Raw genomic sequence first — 18,198 nt, 5'->3', positions numbered from 1 at the left:
TTCTAGATGCTCTTCTGGTTTTTGTCAGTGAAAAATAACTTAGGCTATTTAGTAATTAAACAAGGGAATTAACTACTCTGATGTTTAGAAAAACAAAGGTTTTCAGCAAATTGTTGCATGCTTGCAAATTTTTGAGGCATTTTTAGTCGAGGGTGGTTTTCTGTCTACTTTAAAAATAGATGATGATTCCATTTTAAATGCATCAATGTGTGGCAAACAGTTTTGAGCTGTTGCTTCCTTTTTTATCGAAGCTTCCAGTAACAACATCTCATGAATGCAGCAGGACCTTCAATGAGTTTAGTAGTAAGAGCCCTGGAGTTATATTATTTCTTAGAATGTTGTTGCATAGGATAGTTAATAAAGTATCTTTTATTTCCTTACTTTGACAGTGGGTTCTAAAATGGATCTTTCTATCAAGTTTTCAGTAGGCAGGAGATCTAATAGTACAGTGAAGCTCCATACCTTGTGATAGGGACAGTTGTAGTTCGTAGGACATTGCTGTGAACAAAGTGAGCTGGGTATTTCTGACACCAAGAAACATCTCAAAACAAGGGCAGCAAACAGTATCCCTGTTTCAAACATCAGGGCAAAAGAAGGAATGTATTTTGGTTGACAGTCATTTCTGTAGGAGGAGAAAGTGTGATTTGAAGCTGAAGGATGGTGTTAGAAGTTGTTCATTGTGATGTCAGCTTAGATTCATTACCAGTAAAATTAGCTGGGATAGTTTGCATCTCAAAGTTGTAAGTTCAGGTTTCCAGGTGTTACATTTTTATTGGATTTTGCAGTTTTATGTCCTGAAGTCTTTCAGTCTTACTAACTTAAAGGTGTGCTGACACACTTGAGTAAAATGGGTTACTTGCTTTGAGCACTACATCTGGGTACCTTTGCAGACTTTGTGGGCTCTAATCAATCCTCTCTGGTGAGCAGCAAAGAAGTGATGGGCTGTATCTGAATGGCTGTTGTTCTTTTAATTTTATTTTCTTCATCTCTATTTCTTTTTTGTTTTCAGAGAGCTCTGCACTAAACTTTATAGTACGAGCTGGGGCAATTCACAGAGCTGGCAAGAATTTGATCGCTTTTGTGAGTATAATGCAGTTGAAGTTTCCATGTTGACCTGTTTAGCAGATGTACGAGAACCTTGTCAGCTGGGCTGTAGAAATCTTACTTACTGCACTAATTTTAATAACAGGTAGGAGAGAGACACTGAATATTTTATAAAGGAATTCCTATGCTTTGATTTCAAAAATAAAATGAAATGTTTTTAAGTTATTTTGAGATTGTATGTAGCTTTCTTTCTGCAAATATGGTTTTAGTTAATTTGGAAATAAGTAGTTTTTCTTTAGATTGAACTTTTAGAATTGTCTTCAGCAACAGATGTAACTAAACTTACAAGAATAAAAGTTAACCCATGAACTTGTAAAATGTCACAGTGCATTACCTCTGCATATTCCTCTGTCTTACTGCATAGACAAGTCAGTCATGGTTACTGGAATGTTGTATGTTATAAATAAGGTTAAAGTGTGTGTTAAATTTACATGTTGCTTATTTTCAAAATTCCTTTTTTGCAGAGATCTTTTTGTGGGTTTGTATTATTTAAAAGTGGTGTCTGAAAGTAATTGCTAAGTTACAGTTAGAGTTTAAAAAAACCCCTGAATTTTCATAGCTATTCACTGGCTGGGTTTCCAGAATCCCAAGCCTGGCTAAATATAAATGGTAAATCAACTTGCATCAGTGATTCACCAAGAAACATTTACATAGATATTTGGGCTATCTAAGATATTTGCTCTTAAGTCAACTTAAGGTGAGAAATAATAAAGTGATCTTTGATCTAAGAGATAGAGGTGAGAAGGGAATTTCAGCCTTGAGTCTTAAAGACATTGTCTTCCTTAAAGACAGATTTCAAATTGATTCTGATCTTGCTTTCAATTGATTGCTGATCTTGAACTGTGAGAGGGATTAATTGCTTGTATAGCACAAAAAGCAAGCCATATGAAGGATGTAGATCTCTTACGTTGAAAAGGAAAAATGTGTGGTACTTTCTTTTTCTTTCATACATGCTATATCTTACCTTCTCCTTTTTAAGACCAACAGAACTTTTTAGAAGCTGCAATACTCAGTCAGACCAGGGAGCCATGAATGACATGAAGCTATGGGAAAAAGGGAGTATTAAGATGCCATTCATTAATATTCCTGTGCTTGACATTAAAAAATGCCAACCAGAAATGTGGAAGGCAATTGCCTGCTCCCTGCAGATTAAACCTTGTCACAGCAAATCTAGAGGAAGTATTATCTGCAAGTAAGTACTGTGGGAAAAACAAAAAACATTTGAGAGGTTTTACAAAGGATTTTAAAGAAAAACTAAAAAGCTGTAGGACTGTGTTTGCTATGTTAGGAAAACATGGCAAGGCAAACATGGAAGGAATATGAAATTGAATTGTTGCCATTGCTTTAATATCCATCACTGTAAGTTAAGATATTTGCCTGTTAATGTGATAGATGTGTATGCTTGCATTGTAAAGTGAAAGAAAAAAGACATTTATTGAAGGGTTTTTTTGGCTCTCCATGGTGTCTTTCCTCTTTTTTGGTTTTGGGATCTACTGATGGCTTTCAGCTGACAAAGGTCTAAAAAAAAAAAAGGAGGTTGTTGTTTTTTAAATAAGTTTCGAAAGTAGGTAATTGAGTAGAAAAAAGAGCAGTTAATAGTGCAGGTAGTGAGGTAGCATTCAACTCATATTAGACATTAATAAATGAAGAAAATGCTTGGTCTTGGAAGATACATGCATATGATGCCATAGAAAATGAAGATCACCAAGCCCAGAATCAAAAAGGAGTAGTACAAGCAGTAGTTTCTGTCTTTGTGTCACAATTTGTTCCTCCTACATAAAATGTCGCATATTTTATGTGTAAGTATGTAACATGTTTAGTGTATAAACACTCTGCTGTGAGGCATATTGGGAAAGTTGTGGATTCAGGGAGGGGAATAACATGGAAAGAAGTCTTTTTCATGTAAGCCCATTTTTCTTCAAGCAGTCTTCATGAAGTCCTGTCTCTTTATTTATCTGTAGATCAGATTGTGTTGAAATACTGAAGAAGTGTGGCGATCATAATAAATTCCCTGAAGGCCACTCAGCTGAGAGCATTTGTGAGCTCTTATCTCCAACAGATGACTTGGAGAACTGTATACCCTTGGATACTTACCTGAGTAAGTGCTGACATTCCTATGCAGCAAAACTAGAAACCAGGATACTTTGAATGCTTGTCATTACTTTTAATAATCTTCATTATTTATTTTAAAGAAAACTGTTTTGAATTTGAGATATTTTATTTAGTGTATTGGAGAAATTTGGAATTTTCAAGTTGCCATAGTTCATTGCTTCTATTCCTTCTTTTATTGGGCATATGTGACAGGAAAATTATTGGGCAGACAAGATAAAGGAAATACATTTTGCATGTGAAGGATCATCTGGGTCATTATTTCCAGGACTGAGGATTAAACAATTACAATAAGTTAGCTACCTGGTCATATCAAGCTTCTAGATCTATAATTAAAGTAAAAAACATTTCACGGGATTGTCAAAAATATGATTTTACTGGACAGAAGAAATGTCATGCTTTGCTGAAAAGAAATAAACCTCATTTAAATCAGTGTAGATGATGTATATTCTGTTTTCAGGCCCAAGTTCTTTAGGCACCATTGTAGAAGATGTCACGCATCCATGTAATCCAAACCCATGTGCAGCTAATCAGCTTTGTGAAGTAAATAGAAAAGGATGTCAATCTGGAGAACTGTGTCTTCCATATTTGTGTGTGCCAGGTAAGGTTTTTTAGGCTTCTTTTTACTGAATTTTGTTGACAAACATGTCATTGAAATGTTGTTGAAGGTTTTAAAGTGAATTGCTGTGCCATGGTTTAACCTGGCTGGCTCCTGAATACCACACAGCCACTCACTTACTTTCCCCTCTGGCCTGGGGAGGAACATCTTAGTCACTGAATTAAAGTTAATAATAATGAATGTGATGGTGCTGATGATGAAAAGGGAAATAACAAAAAGAGAGGAATACAACCCAGAGGAACCAAGAGATGCACGGTGCCATGGCTCCCCTCCCACTGACCCAACACCCAGCCCTTCCCACCAAAGACATCTGGACACGCAGCCGACAGTGTTTCTGCTTCTGCTCCCTCCAGTGACACTTTTGGTGTGGTTGCACCTCACCAGAATGACACTTATGGTCCTTTGGGAACTGCTGTTTTAGAACACTGATGTTGTCTAACCTCTGCACCATGTGTAAATGTGAGCTGACTGGGGAGAGAGCCTCACACAAAGTTTCAGGTACCTAACTTGGAAACGGCAAGGTTGGGTGCTAAGAAGCAACCTACACAAGGAGGTGTGAGACTCTGCAATGTCCAACTTGTACAACCCCTTCATTGTTCTGTCCTAGGCACTGGTAGTGCTTGCCACACTTTTCCCCTTTCCTTTAAAGCAGAAGGTGTCATTCAGTGACACGCAGGGTCAGCTGTGGTTCTAGAAGCAGAGCGGAAGGTGTGCATTTGGAGACCACTTGAACATGGGTGTGACTGGGCAAGTGGGAGCAACACTGATTTTTACAGTGAATTGCGTGGAGCAGCCTCCTTTCTAGAGAAGGTGATAAGAGAACATTGCCATAGCTGTCTCAACATCAGCTCCCTGAGCCTCTTTCCTTCCAGCAGTTCTGTGGCTGATCAGCAGTTTCCCCAGGGGTTCCTAATAAAAAAGAGGAAAGCTGGATTTTGCTTCACTCATACATCTGCTCTACTTGTGCTCTTTTAAAAGTGAGGATAGACTTCAGCTCATTCTTTGTGTGAGCCTAGGGACATTGTTTTGGTTATGCTTCTAAGACCCTTACAAATATTTTTGTTTTCCTGGAAAGCTGAGCCGTATTACTGTAGAGGTTGTATTGTCTTCACTTGCTGCAAAAGTCATTCAAAGCCATCTGAAAACAAGCTCACACAGAGCTTTTGAAGAGACAATTTGCTTCCTCTGAAGGTTGGAAAGTGACTTCTATGTTTTCATTCAGTCTTTTTATTGGCTGAAAGTTTCAGGGGATTTGTTGCAGTTCACCCCTTGAAGACTTATTTATCTGCTATAAATAAATCTGTTATATATCTGTTATATAAATCTGCTATTTATTTTATTCTTTTTCTTGCAATTTTTAAAACTATTTTTTTCTTTACTGTTCTATTCTTCCTTTTTTAAATCCACTTTCCTGCTTTTTCTCCTTTTCTCAACTCTTCATGTCTACTTGTAAGAATCCTTCAGTGTTCACTTAAGAGATACAAGTAGAAAAGAAGGGCACAATAAAATATGTGAGAGAGGGGAAATGATTGGACTTTGCTTGTGAGACCCTTTAATTCAAATTCTGTATTGGAGAGAGTGAAGCATATGTAGTATTTGTCATATAACACATTTCATACTAATGGAGAGCTGGAAAAATAAAATACTTGAGAATTATTGCAATTTCCAGTCTATTTCTCAAAAGTAACATCTTTACAGGTACTTCAGAACTTTGTCTCTCTCAAGCAACTATCTTCTATTTTATGCTACTTGTTGCCTCTGTGAAATGGGTGAATTTAAGGGCAGGAGTAAGGCTGCTCAAAGAGCACTTTATGTTTTTTGCAAGTCAGTGTAGTAATTAATTGCAGTAGTGCCCACGTGTTTGCTACTTAAGAGCTGAAATTTTTCCTTGCATGCAGGCTGCAAACTGGGAGAAGCCTCTGATTTTATTGTCCGACAAGGTACACTTATCCAAGTTCCATCCTCAGCTGGTGATGTTGGTTGTTACAAGATTTGTACCTGTGGACACAGTGGATTGCTGGAGAACTGTATGGAGATGCGTTGTGTTGACCTCCAGAAATCGTGCATTGTTGGAGGACAAAGGAAAAGTAAGTAATGGAGCGGTGATGCCTCCAGCACCTGCTCCTCACCTGATGAATTTTGAGCTACATGAGAAGACACAGGGGATCTGAATTCAGAGTTTATCAGAAAATACAAAAGCTGATGATTGCATCCTTGTATTTAATACTGGGTTAAGTCTACACATGCTGGAGGGTTTCATTGTTGGAATCAGGACTGAACTGTGCCAGTCTCAATCAGTCAGTCCTGTGTGAAGGGTGTTCTCAGTACACCATATTTTTTTAGCATGGGGTGGTTTCTTTACTAGCTCCAAATGGTTGGTGGGGGGTTGGTTTGGATTTGTTGGAGTTTTTTTCCTTCCTTCCAGTGGCTTGTGGCATCTGGACCCATGAACTCACAAGGTTTGTGTTTCCACTCCAGTGGCTGACACAAAGACCTCTTTCCCTACTTATTGGTTCATCCAGCTTAAGGTTTGTTAGTACTTATGCACATATTCAGAGTAGGAGTCACACATCTTAAAAGTGTAAAAATAGGATTGGATAAAAATACAGGATAGGTTGTGGTGATAGGTGTAGGGTTCAGTGAGGAAGGCAGACTGCTTTCCCACACATCCTCCTGCTTGTGCTTGATTCATCTAAATTCCTCCTTTTCCTTTTCTTTGGCTCTTCTACTAAACATCCCCTTATAAGTTTTGCACAATCTCAACATTAAGAATTATAGTTTAAGATATTTATCAGTGGGGCTAACAGATGCCTATAAATGAACATGTAAGCAAATACATGATGATGATGATGATGTATTGAACACTGGTTTCTTAAAGTCTTTCTCACCATGGCAGCTCCCTGTTTTGAGTTTAAATTGGCATGGGTAACAAGGATGACTTGGGTTCTGCCTAACCTGACAGTTAAAGGAATTTAAGGAAATGTGACAGGTGATGCTTCTTAGAAGATTATATTGATTTATTTTCAGATTTAATCTTTGCATGAGAGCTTTAAATGTGTATTTTTGTCACACAGACTGGCATTATAATCTTGGAAAAGTAAAACAAAAAAAAAAAAAAGCTTCTACTAAGGTAGAGGAAAACTTATGAAAGGTCTTGAACAGAAAATGGAGTCTGTACTGAGCTGTGAATTGTCTGAAGTTGGTGTCTTTGAATCAGCAAGCAAGAGATGTTTTTGCTAGTGAACAGTTATATATCTCAGCACTGGACATTGTTCAGTGTCTGTAAATCAGCTCTTTTAAACTACTATCAGACTGTTGTCCAAGCAGAGCTAAAGCAAAAGTATCTCACGAGCCCAAAATAATTGAGGGGGTTTTTTTACCGTATTGTAAAGTTATTTACACACTAAGTAAAACTTAAGAAGCAAGGCACTTGTTGTAGTTCCATTTGTCATAAACATAATTTTCAGATTGGGAACCAGAGCCTAAGTCATGAAAGAGCAGGAAATTGGGATATTTCTTTCTCACAAAAGATACCAAGTTGAGCTAAGTAATCAATTGTACAATTATTTTCATCACTCAGGTAAGTCTGCCTGCAGTATTGGAATAGAATGGGGGATTTTTGAATCTGTTTTTTTGTTGTTGTTTGTCCAAAGAATATAAAAGGCAGCTGAACATGCTTAAAACTTCTTTTTTTTCTTTTTTCTTTTTTTTTTCCCCCAGAATTGATACTATTTGTTCATGGAAGTAAAGCACTGAAAACATCTTAACATTAACAATATATTTGATGGGCAGTTGTACAAAGTATCTGGTCAATATGGGTACTTTTAAGATACAGTTAACAATTTTTATTTTAAGCTTTTAAGTGGTGACTGTAACTTTTCATGGACCAAGGAAACTTGCAGTTTTTCAGATTATTGGTGAAAATAATCACAAAAATATCTGATGCTGTATTTGTATTTTATGGTTGCAGTGTACAGCCCTCACTTGTTCTGGTAATCATAAGAATATGTGTAGCTGTAAATATTCAGTAAGTGCTGTCCATTTAAAATAACCAAAGCACCACAACCCCAAAACCAGACAGCTTCCTCTTTTGCCATAGTGACTCATGAAGTATTTGTGGTGATCAAGACTCTAGGTATTATGTAATAAAAGATAAAAATTACTAGGTTCCAAATTTGTTAGATGATGTGCTAGATGTTAGAAAGCAGAGAATTAAAAGTATATGGTCACCATGTAAATATTTTTATTTTTATATTTATTTATTATTATCATATAATATTATATTAAATATTATATATTTATTTATTTATATTTTATATTTTATTTTTATATTTAATTGGTTTATATGACAGTTGTAAAAAGCCAGGGTTTAGACATAAAATCTGAACTGTGTCTTTTAAAACCATTCTCTATAAAGAAAACAACGCTGAGTGTTTTGAATGATGCTGGGTTGATTGTGTTGTGAGTTGACTCCAGCCAGTGAAATGATTACTGATGAGGACTGTGCTGTGTGCACACTTTGACAATGAAAGACAATAGCCCTGCACAGTTTTCAGGTGGATCCTAATCTGAAGAATCACCTGAGATCCTGTGTTTGGCATTACCTTCTAGGCTTTTCTTCTTCCCTGCTGGCCAATTCCTTGGTCCTTCGAGTAGGACTGTGGTGTGACAGAGGCTTTCTCTCCCACTCCCTCTTGTTCTGCCCTCATTTGTCTCTGAGCACCTCTTCGGAATTGCTCTAGATCTGAGGGGTTTCCTTGTGCCTGCGTAATATTTTCTTTAAAATTCTAATTCTCATTCTTGACCCTATGAAAAGAGATTAGAGGGAATTACCTTATTTTGAAAGGCATGATTAGTATTACATTTTCCTCAAGAGCTGTGTGTTTTTTGGTAGTCTTTGATAACCAGTTTGGTTATGGATAGATCAGTCTGTCATCAGCGTGAATTGATTTGATACAAAACATACATCACAGTGAAGTCATATGGACAGTTTAGAAAACCAAACTGGAGTTGATAAATTGAGGAAAAATCCCCTACGTCTGCAGTTTGATTCTTATATTCAGGTGTGAAAATGTTACTGACTTTTAAAATACATTCCAGTCCAATGAAGGTTGGAATGAAGCATTGGCACCTTTACCTCTTGATAGACACATTCAAGTTGTGCTTTGTGTGTGACACACAAGTTTAAGAGTCTTATGTAAATTTAATTTAGAAGAATGTGTCTTTACAAAAGCTTTACCTTTAAGAAAACATGAAACTTGTTAGCCAGAATTTATTGTTCTTTAAAAAAAAACAAACAGAAAACCTAATTTATACAGGCTTTGAAAGGACGAAGTGCTTGCTTCTGTGGTTAACTGATTAATCAAAACCACATGTGAACAGCCTTTAAGTGAATAAAGCAAAACTTGAAATTTGTTAAAAAAAAAAAACAAGGATGGAAATTTCAAGTGGAAAATGTACTGAAAAGGGAAATTACAGAAACAATTAATGAGAATGTAGTCTTCTGGTGTATTTGCATTAATTGTATGTATTTACTTAATTTCTTTTAAGGCCATGGAACATCCTTTCATATAGATTGCAATGTCTGTTCCTGTTTTGCTGGAAACTTGATCTGTTCTACACGTCAGTGTCTAACTGAGCACAGCTCAGAGGATGAGCGTCGGAAGTTTACAGGTACCTTTCCAAGCCATGAAAACTCTATTTTTAGATCAGGGATTATCAACTAAATTCTTTCTACAGCATTAATGGAAAACACTCGATAATTTGTTGTTACAATGCTTTTTTAACTATTTCTTTTTCTCACGTTCAACCTGCACTGCAGGAAAAGCACATATTTTAAAAAAGAAAATCAATACGGAAAAATAAAACCTCAAGCAATATGTAAAAACAAGTAGAGGCAGGGTACACTAGGGATGAGAGATGAGGGATTTAGGGGGAAAATGGAGAAAGCTCAAGTAGAATGAGCAAAGAGGCAGGACACAAACTTCCCTTCCTCTCCTTGCAAATGCCTGTGTGCTCCAGCATTGCTAAATGACAGGTGAGAGGAAAGGGCTGGAGGCAGAGACACCTCAGTGTTGCCTTGTGTATCTTGTGTCATGGAAAATGAGTGTGCACCCAGTCCCTGTTCCGTGTGTTGCTCTTGCAGGTTTGCCCTGTAACTGTGTGGATCAGTTTGTCCCAGTCTGTGGCCAGAACGGGCGCACGTACCCCAGCGCATGCATAGCTCGCTGCGTCGGGCTCCAGGACAACCAGTTCGAATTTGGATCGTGTATTTCCAAGGATCCCTGCAACCCAAACCCTTGTAATAAAAATCAAAGGTAAAAGCAGAATATGTTTCTCAGCTTTTCTTTGGCTTTGTCCACTCATAAAGCAGATTTACGTGTTTGAATGTGTTGTAACATTCTGCTTTGGGGCTATTCCAGTAAAAATAACTGTTTGAAGTAGCTGCTTTTATTTATCTTAGTAATATTGGACTGTAACAACTGCCAGTTCTTGGTTCCATTTTTGTAGTGCTATGTCAATTAAATTCATTATGCAGATCTCATTTTAGCAATAAAAGACACTTCACGTACACTTTCAAAAGTCAGAGAATCAGATTTTGTCAAAATTGCAATAACTGTCATTTTACTAGTTTGTTTCACACTTTCTTTTACTAGTTTACAAAGAAGACCGACCAACATCTGAATTCAAGACTTGCTTATTCAGTCAGTAATCTGTGCTTTTTGTCTCTAAAACAGGAAAATAACAATCACCCTTTTTTTTTTCACTTAGACTAAAATCTTGTGAAAACTATGTCTGTGCAATCTCTGGTTTTTCAATATCAAGAAAAGCAAAATCTGCATAGACAAATACATTAAAACAAAAATATGCTTTGTACTAATGTCAGGAAAAAAAAAAAAATCTGACCTTTCTTACAGAGATCAAAGACTGTGGCTCACAATATTGGTCTCTGTCTTCAATTTTCTCAATGTTGTGCAATACTGCAGTCTCCTTTGAATTAGTGCATTTTTCTGTTTTGAAAGAAAGCCATCAAAATAAGTTGTGTAATATTGTGCTTTCATGAAAGCTGATTGTAGCAATTTTAGGGTTTTTTCTTTTTTCTGCATTTAAAATGCCATGATGCAGGAAAATACTGAGAAAACACTGTAGTTTTGTAGCTGTTGCAGCCATAAAGGCTTTCAAAATTGGAATTTCAAAGCTGCATTGTGGATAAATTTTCTTTACTTTTTATGTTTGAAATTTGAAGAGTACGTAGAAGCTTTCAGTTTTTCAAAATACCATTATGCTTAGAACCTCAACTTTTAGTTTCAGTAAAGGACTGTACACAGTACATTTTTCTGGGTCAGTTTGATAATGTAGCTCAGACTGAACATGCTCATCTGATAATGCCCCTGATGCACTTGGAATATGTTTAGGATCTTACATTCCACTAGTGAAGTGTTTAAATCTCAGAATTTCTGAGCCTTCCCTAATATCAAAGGCATGTCTGTAATGCATGGGAGCGCAGCACTCAGAGAGAATAAAGACATATTGTGCATTATCCAGTGGTGGCAGCACTGCTGTAATTTATGGAAGGAGGGGGTTGTGCAGAGAGGGTTGTTGTACAGTATTCTGAACCTCCAAAGCTAGAATCCAATTAGATATTTGTAATTGAAACCTTATTAATCTTGTAGGTCTTGTTTTCACCCCTTTCTCAGAGAAGCGTGAGACTAGACCTCTGCATTAGAATCTTTTTTTCTTGCTATTTCCATGTTTTCTCTAGCCTAGCTGTTCTTAAATATTCATTTACAAAATGAAGTATTGGAATAGGTAAGAAGTTTATCCAAGCCTTTGTCCATAATTCATTGGAAAGTTCTTGGTAAAAGAGAAATGTTAGTGGAAACTGTAGTTGTGTTGACATGCATTGAGGAAATGTGGTGTGAAACCATTCCAGGTTCGTGATGAGACCTGAAATGGGCTATTCAGAGTGTTTTATCACTTGTATTTCCTGCAGCTCTGCTGAGCCACAGTTAGCTCTGAAGCACTGGAGAAACTTTCACTGAAAATATTTTCCCTCAATGTTTTGAGACTTTAAAAAAAAAAAAAACTCCCATGACATGACATGAAATTATTATGACTTTCTACAGGTGCATACCAAAGAAACAAGTTTGCTTGACCAGTTTTGAGAAGTTTGAATGCAGCCAGTATGAATGTGTGCCAAGGCAGTTAAATTGTGACCAGACCAGGGATCCTGTTTGTGACACAGACAATGTGGAATTCACTAACTTGTGCACTTTGTACCAGAAAGGAAAAAGTTTGGCATACCGAGGACCATGCCAGGTAGGAAGTGGCTCTAGCAATGAGTATCAAATCTTTGTTCCTTGGTGTTCAACTTAACCATTTTTATTTTTCTTTCTTTTCAATACTGTTTGTTTGTTTGGGTCTTTAAGTATTCTTTTTTGGGGTTTATCACTTATAATATGTTCTAATAAAAAGCAGTAATTTAAAAATTTAATTTTAACTAGTATAAAAAATAATCTCACAATCTGCATGCTTTTGTCAGGTGTTTCTCTGCTTTAGTTAACAGTTGTCTCAAAGCCAATCAGAAGCTCTACCTGTGCTTTCTTGGGGGTGATACTCTTGATATTTGTATCTTCCTATATATGCTGATAAAGCTTGCACACGAAGGTGTGTTTGCAGTAATTAGTGCAGTTTCTTGGTTACTTAAATGCTAATTCTTATTAGTGTTAACTTGTTGAAATATAAAATAATGCCCAGTCATAGAAAGTTTTTAGCTTTTTGTGTGATTGTGCCCCAGGTTTACCAAGTTCATTGATCAGGATCTATTTACAGATTAGGTGACTGGAATAATTTTCTAGTTATCCAATTTTCTGCATTGGATTAGTCTTCATGTTAATCCTGGAGAAGGATTAAAGTTAGGTTTAGTTTTTGCTCCCACCACTCTCTACAGTGGTGTTAAACAAGCTACTTTTGTCACTTTACAATAACACATACACAAATGTAAGTAATACAGGTTAATAAGTGATATGTAAAAATATACAATCACATGATAGAAGTACATGTGCATGCACGCTAAATTTTAAGCACACAAAACCACACCAAGATGAATTAATAAACTACTACTGAGTTGTGAACAAATTAATTTTATTAATAGAATATTTTAAGGTATAGTGAAATAAAAATTATTTTAATTGATTTAATAGGTTAGATACGGTCATTTTATTTAAGCTTTGGCACAGGACAAAAGCTGCTGAATGAAGAAATAAGCTTTATTGTGCATTTCTCAGACTGTCACCTTCATGAAGTACTTACCCTTTTCATTTATGGCCCATTCATAAAGGGGCAGGTTATTCCCTCTGGATTCCCCACCTTTCCAGAGGTTTGACAGCATCAGTGGCGAATTCCCCTTGGCTCTGGTTTTCCTCGTGTGGAGGCGGCTGCGGGGTGTGCGGGTGTGAGCTGACAGCTGTCGCTGCTGTGTGTTGCAGCCCTTCTGCAGGTCGCTGGAGCCCGTGTGCGGGCACAACGGGGAGACCTACGGCAGCGTCTGCGCCGCCTTCGCCGAGCGCGTGGCCGTGGACTACCACGGGCACTGCCAGGCCGTGGGTGTGCTCTCCGACCACGGCTTCCACTCCGAGTGTGCCTTCGTCAGGTGTCCCCAGCTCTCTGCCACGGGCTGCAAACCCGTCCTTGCACCAGGTGGGGCAGCTCACTGCCGAGAGGGGAGAGCACTCCAGGCTCTGGTGATAGATGGGGCGACACTTGGAACAAAACATAGGCTGTAAGATGTCATAGCAATAGAAAGAGTAAAGTAATGACTCTGCTTAGGGGTAGAACAGCCAGTATCAGAACTAGGATGAGTAAACCTGAGCTGGAAAGGCCTTGGCTTTAGGAGGCGTGCTCCTTCAGTCTCTTAGAGACTGGCAGCTGGGATGGGTTTGGGAGAAACCAAAGAGGTCTGTGGTGAGCGGGGAAGGATGCTTCTAGGAATCCAGTGAGTAACTTTTCGGAAGTGGCAGCGCAGATACCACAGTGGAATGCTGAGCTGTCATCAGCATAGGGTTCCCAGAAGGACAGAGATGGTATTTAATTAGAAGACAGAGTAAAATACCATATGTATTCACAGTACTGTGGAAGACAGGAGGAGCAGTTTTGCAGCATGCTGGTTTGAACCAGTCTTTTGTTGTTTTCATAAGCGCTTCCTTTATGAAACAATAGCTAATCACAGGTAATAATACACAGAGCAAGAAGAGCTCTGTTCTTAAAACAAAAGAGTTTTATTCATTTTTCTCCTTTCTCACCCCCTTTGAAAAAGGATCTTTGTGCTTTCTAATAACATTTATTACTGTAAATGTCACTCTGAGAATATGAATTACATATAAGTTGGAGAGTGGATTTAATACACAGGCATGGATAGGAAGCTGAAATATTATCCCTTTGGTTTCTGACATGGTGAGCAAAAACAGTAGGAGAAATACGATGTCTGTCAGACAAGCACTTTTTGTCACTTGTTATCTAAAGATTTTAAGCTCCAACATGGTGCAAATGCAGCAATTAATGCTTGCAATACATATAAATGCTTCTGTCATGTCCTAGCTATATCAGCTCTTGAAATCCATCATTTCTGTAGCTGATATGCATGCATCCATACAAAGGCTTGTACACAGTACCTCCAGTTTTTAGCTAACAATAATGAAGGATCTTAAAGCAAATGAAAATTCATCTTGTTGCTTCATGCTGATAGTAGTAAATGTGTGTTGAAAGGTGACTGCTTTTGCATTATAAATGTTTTCAGTATTAAAAAAATCTTAGAAATGTGCAATTCTGCTGTCAAATTGAAACATTTACTTTGCTTTGATAATTTTGCTATTTTCGTTCTCAGTTAATATTCAAATTTTGACTCTTGCTTACTTAAAAGTGAAAAGACTGCTTGTTTTTATTACTGAGATTTCTTTAATTTACATAGGAGCCTGCTGTCCACTATGTGCTGGAATGCTGAGAATCTTATATGACAAAGACAAGCTGGATAATTTTGCAAGGGTAAACAGTTCAATCATGCCTAATGTTAAATGGTATATGAAAAGTCAAGTTATGGTGCACTTCCTCCTGAAAGGTTATAAAAGCCATTTTTTTTAGTTGTTATTTGTGATTGTTGGGGTTTTTTTTCTTATACTTTCCTTTATTTCTTTACCCGAGTCATAAATTGAATTACAATGCAAAGCAAAACAGAGTTAGAGTAGGCACAAACAAGCAGAGTCAGGTTTGCAGTTTAAATGAGTTGTAATAGTGCAGACAAATTGTACAGGAACAGCATTTGTGATTCTACTGCTTTTCTGTCAGAGATTATTTGTTTGTAGGTGTTGTGTGTTGACCAATTTTGTGGAGTAACAGTGTCTCTTGGGTCATGACTGCACCTTGGAGTGTTGTCCAGTTGTCATTTCTAATGGTACCTGGGACACAGTGGCTAATGCAGCTTCTCAGTTCATACATTACAACACGTGACCACGAAGAATTTTTGGAGGGGTTGGTTTTCAGTTTTTTTTAGAATCAGTGAATCATTTAACGTATGATATTTTAGAAGCATTGAATCCTTTAGGTCTTTTGCTAGCATTTAGAGTTTAGAACTGAGTAGTTTAATGGCTGAAACACATTTTCTGGCATGACATGTTACTGAAACAGAGGAGACTATTCCATAATATCACATCATCTGCAGAGTTCTTTGTTTTCTTCCAGGTAACCAATAAAAAGCCGATAACAGTACTTGACATCCTTGAAAAAATCCGCCTGCATGTGTCAGTGCCGCAGTGTGATGTGTTTGGATACTTAAGCATAGAATCAGAAATCGTGATTCTCATCATTCCTGTGGATCAGAACCCTAAACCATTGCAGGTAGATGCTGTTACTATTTGACTTACCCGGCTTGGATTTGTTTCACTTTTGCACGATGGTGCTTGTTTCTCAGGCAGATACATTGTGTATTATTTGACTGCTCATGCCCTGTTACATCCAACTGGGCTCCAACTTCTGTCTCCTCTTCTAGCAGAAATAGCCCAAAATGTTACCAAAACTTAGGAAGGAAAGTCTTGCCAGCCTGGTCAGCTCTCACTCCATCTGCAGCAGGTGCTGTCAGATTCCTGGGGGGAAGAGGACTCTGAAATCAGAGGCCAGCACTGCTTACCTCATTGGTGGCACCTCTTGCTGAGCTAGACACTCCTCAACTTTCAAAGCTCTGGACCTGCAGATATTAAGGTTGCCAAGTTTAGCCTTCACCAGAGGCAGCTTCCAATACTTTCAAAGAGACTTTATTGCTAAATTCCTTTCTGGGGTGCAGTAGAAAGTGAAGTGGAAAAAGTGAATTTCCTAACAGAAATTCATTAATATCATCATGTCAGTGGGGGAATGGAAACGGGCAGTTTCTCAGGTTCTATTACTTCTATTCTTTTCTCCCTTTCCCATAAACAAAATCAGTTTTCTCTGATTTGGAAGAAAAAATCCCAGGAAGGAGAAAATCTTGATTTTTCCACTGTTGCAGACTTCAAGGAAGTAAGCTGGTCAATCAGGAAGGCAGGCCTCAGTTTTAGAGGCACTTTCTTTCGTGATAATTCACTGTGGGCTTTTTTGCATCAACATTCAAAACACATCACCCCGTGATAACTTGTATCGAGCTTCCTTCCTTTTCCTTTTCTACTACTCAGAGCTTCCACGGGAGTTTTCATAGTACCAAAGTACTATGATGAGACCTCTGGTACATAGTACCATAGTACTCTATGATGAGACCTCTGATCTGTTTTCCAAGTACTCCCCAAAATTATCTAAATCTTGTGTGCTGATGGGAATGCCTTTGCATTGGCATTTTACGTGGTAAGAAGAGAAATAGTAACATTTTCTCCCTCCAGATTGAAGCCTGCAATAAAGAAGCAGAAAAGATCGAGTCCCTGATCAATTCGGACAGCCCAACATTAGCGTCGCACGTGCCACTGTCAGCTCTAATTGCATCTCAAGTACAAGTTTCATTTAGCATTTCTTCTGCTTCTGCTCAAGTGGTGCCTGCTCTGCACTCCCTGCTCATAAGCCTTCTATTCACCTTGTCATCAGCATGGAGATAGTACAAATAACTGCTTGGGAGATATGCATGAGCATTGTGGCGTTCCTATTGTGAAGGACATTTGGAGTTGTTGATCACTGAACCAGAAAACAAAAAAAGTGCAAGATCTGATGGACTTTCAATTTTCAATGAAGGACTAGAAGTATTTGAATAATGTGAAAAGATGATTCTCTTATTCAGAACTAGTCAGATGACTGTTTCAGCACAGCTAGATTGTTTTCCATGGATCTTGGAAAGCATAAATATGCTCTGGAAGGTTCTGACATTATGGATTTATGATTTTCAGGAGAAGGGATCTTAAAGGGTTTTTCCAGCAATGAACTAAACAGTGTTTTGACTTTACTGAAGAATGCTAATTTTATATTATTCAGATGCTATCAGCGACAACAAAAGCATGCACCTATTTTAAACATCATTTTTGGAAGAAACAGATTGCTGCTACTTAATTACCTTACCAAAAATTTAAGAGTTTATTCTCATGTAAATATGCTTTCATATTTTATTATAAAGAAAACTAATTACCCCTGGGCCTATTTCAGTAGACATCTTTCCTTGGACTAGTGAAGACTTGCAGGACTTTGGGCTCACTGCTTGTAAAATGACAATCAAGCTCCATGCTGGTACCTGACTTCAGTGAAGAGATGTGTTCTTTTTATAGTTTTGTACATTTCAGAATCTCAGATGCAAAATTATAAAGAATCTCAGTATCTATATTTAAGTGCCATTTAAAATATTGCAGTATTTGCATGTTATCTAATGAAATTTATACTTTAAATGTTTATACAAACAGTATGTTTTATTACTTATTGTATTTTATGCACCTGACTTTACTCTACATGAAGTATTTTATATCAGTATTATGATAGCCAAGTTTTGAAGTATATACAGAAAAACTTATTTTTGCCAAAATGCTGAACTTTGAAAGAAAGCACTGAAAACTTTTTGAACATGTACGTTGTAGCATGTTTGTAGCAATTATTTTCTGCTAAATCTTTTAAATGCAAAAGCATTAAAGCTTTCTATTTTAATAAACACTTGTGTCCTTGTGTAGAATACATGTAATTTTATGGATTCAGCAACACTGTATATATTTACCTTTCTCTCCCAAAAGAAGCACTTAGAACTAACTGCACTTACACACATGCATGACTCACACAGATAATGTTCCCAAATAGCTGTCAAGGGGGTCTCAAGGGTGAAAGTTTTCTTGCCAAATACCTTGAGGAAGACTCATGCACATAAATCATCCAAGTCTTGAAAC

General features: G+C 37.4%; 1 protein-coding gene across 1 annotated transcript in view; it reads left to right on the top strand.

Annotated features, from left to right (window-relative positions):
- Positions 1-17,969, top strand: part of RECK (reversion inducing cysteine rich protein with kazal motifs) — a 46,260-nt gene extending 28,291 nt beyond the window's left edge. Inside the window, exons 10-21 of the mRNA XM_086843366.1 lie at positions 1,010-1,189; positions 2,084-2,296; positions 3,066-3,202; positions 3,674-3,814; positions 5,731-5,919; positions 9,383-9,505; positions 9,978-10,149; positions 11,959-12,151; positions 13,321-13,531; positions 14,799-14,872; positions 15,566-15,721; positions 16,729-17,969. Coding sequence (XP_086699492.1) covers positions 1,010-1,189; positions 2,084-2,296; positions 3,066-3,202; positions 3,674-3,814; positions 5,731-5,919; positions 9,383-9,505; positions 9,978-10,149; positions 11,959-12,151; positions 13,321-13,531; positions 14,799-14,872; positions 15,566-15,721; positions 16,729-16,938 — 1,999 coding nt within the window. The 3' untranslated portion in view covers positions 16,939-17,969. The remainder of the gene's footprint in view (positions 1-1,009; positions 1,190-2,083; positions 2,297-3,065; positions 3,203-3,673; positions 3,815-5,730; positions 5,920-9,382; positions 9,506-9,977; positions 10,150-11,958; positions 12,152-13,320; positions 13,532-14,798; positions 14,873-15,565; positions 15,722-16,728) is intronic.
- The last annotated feature ends 229 nt before the right edge of the window (positions 17,970-18,198 follow it).

The sequence above is a fragment of the Cyanistes caeruleus genome, chromosome 1 (genome assembly GCF_971803275.1).
Source record: "Cyanistes caeruleus chromosome 1, bCyaCae1.hap1.1, whole genome shotgun sequence".
Taxonomy (NCBI): domain Eukaryota; kingdom Metazoa; phylum Chordata; class Aves; order Passeriformes; family Paridae; genus Cyanistes; species Cyanistes caeruleus.
Note: the sequence above shows the minus strand (reverse complement) of the source record. Positions and strands in the feature narration are given on the sequence as shown.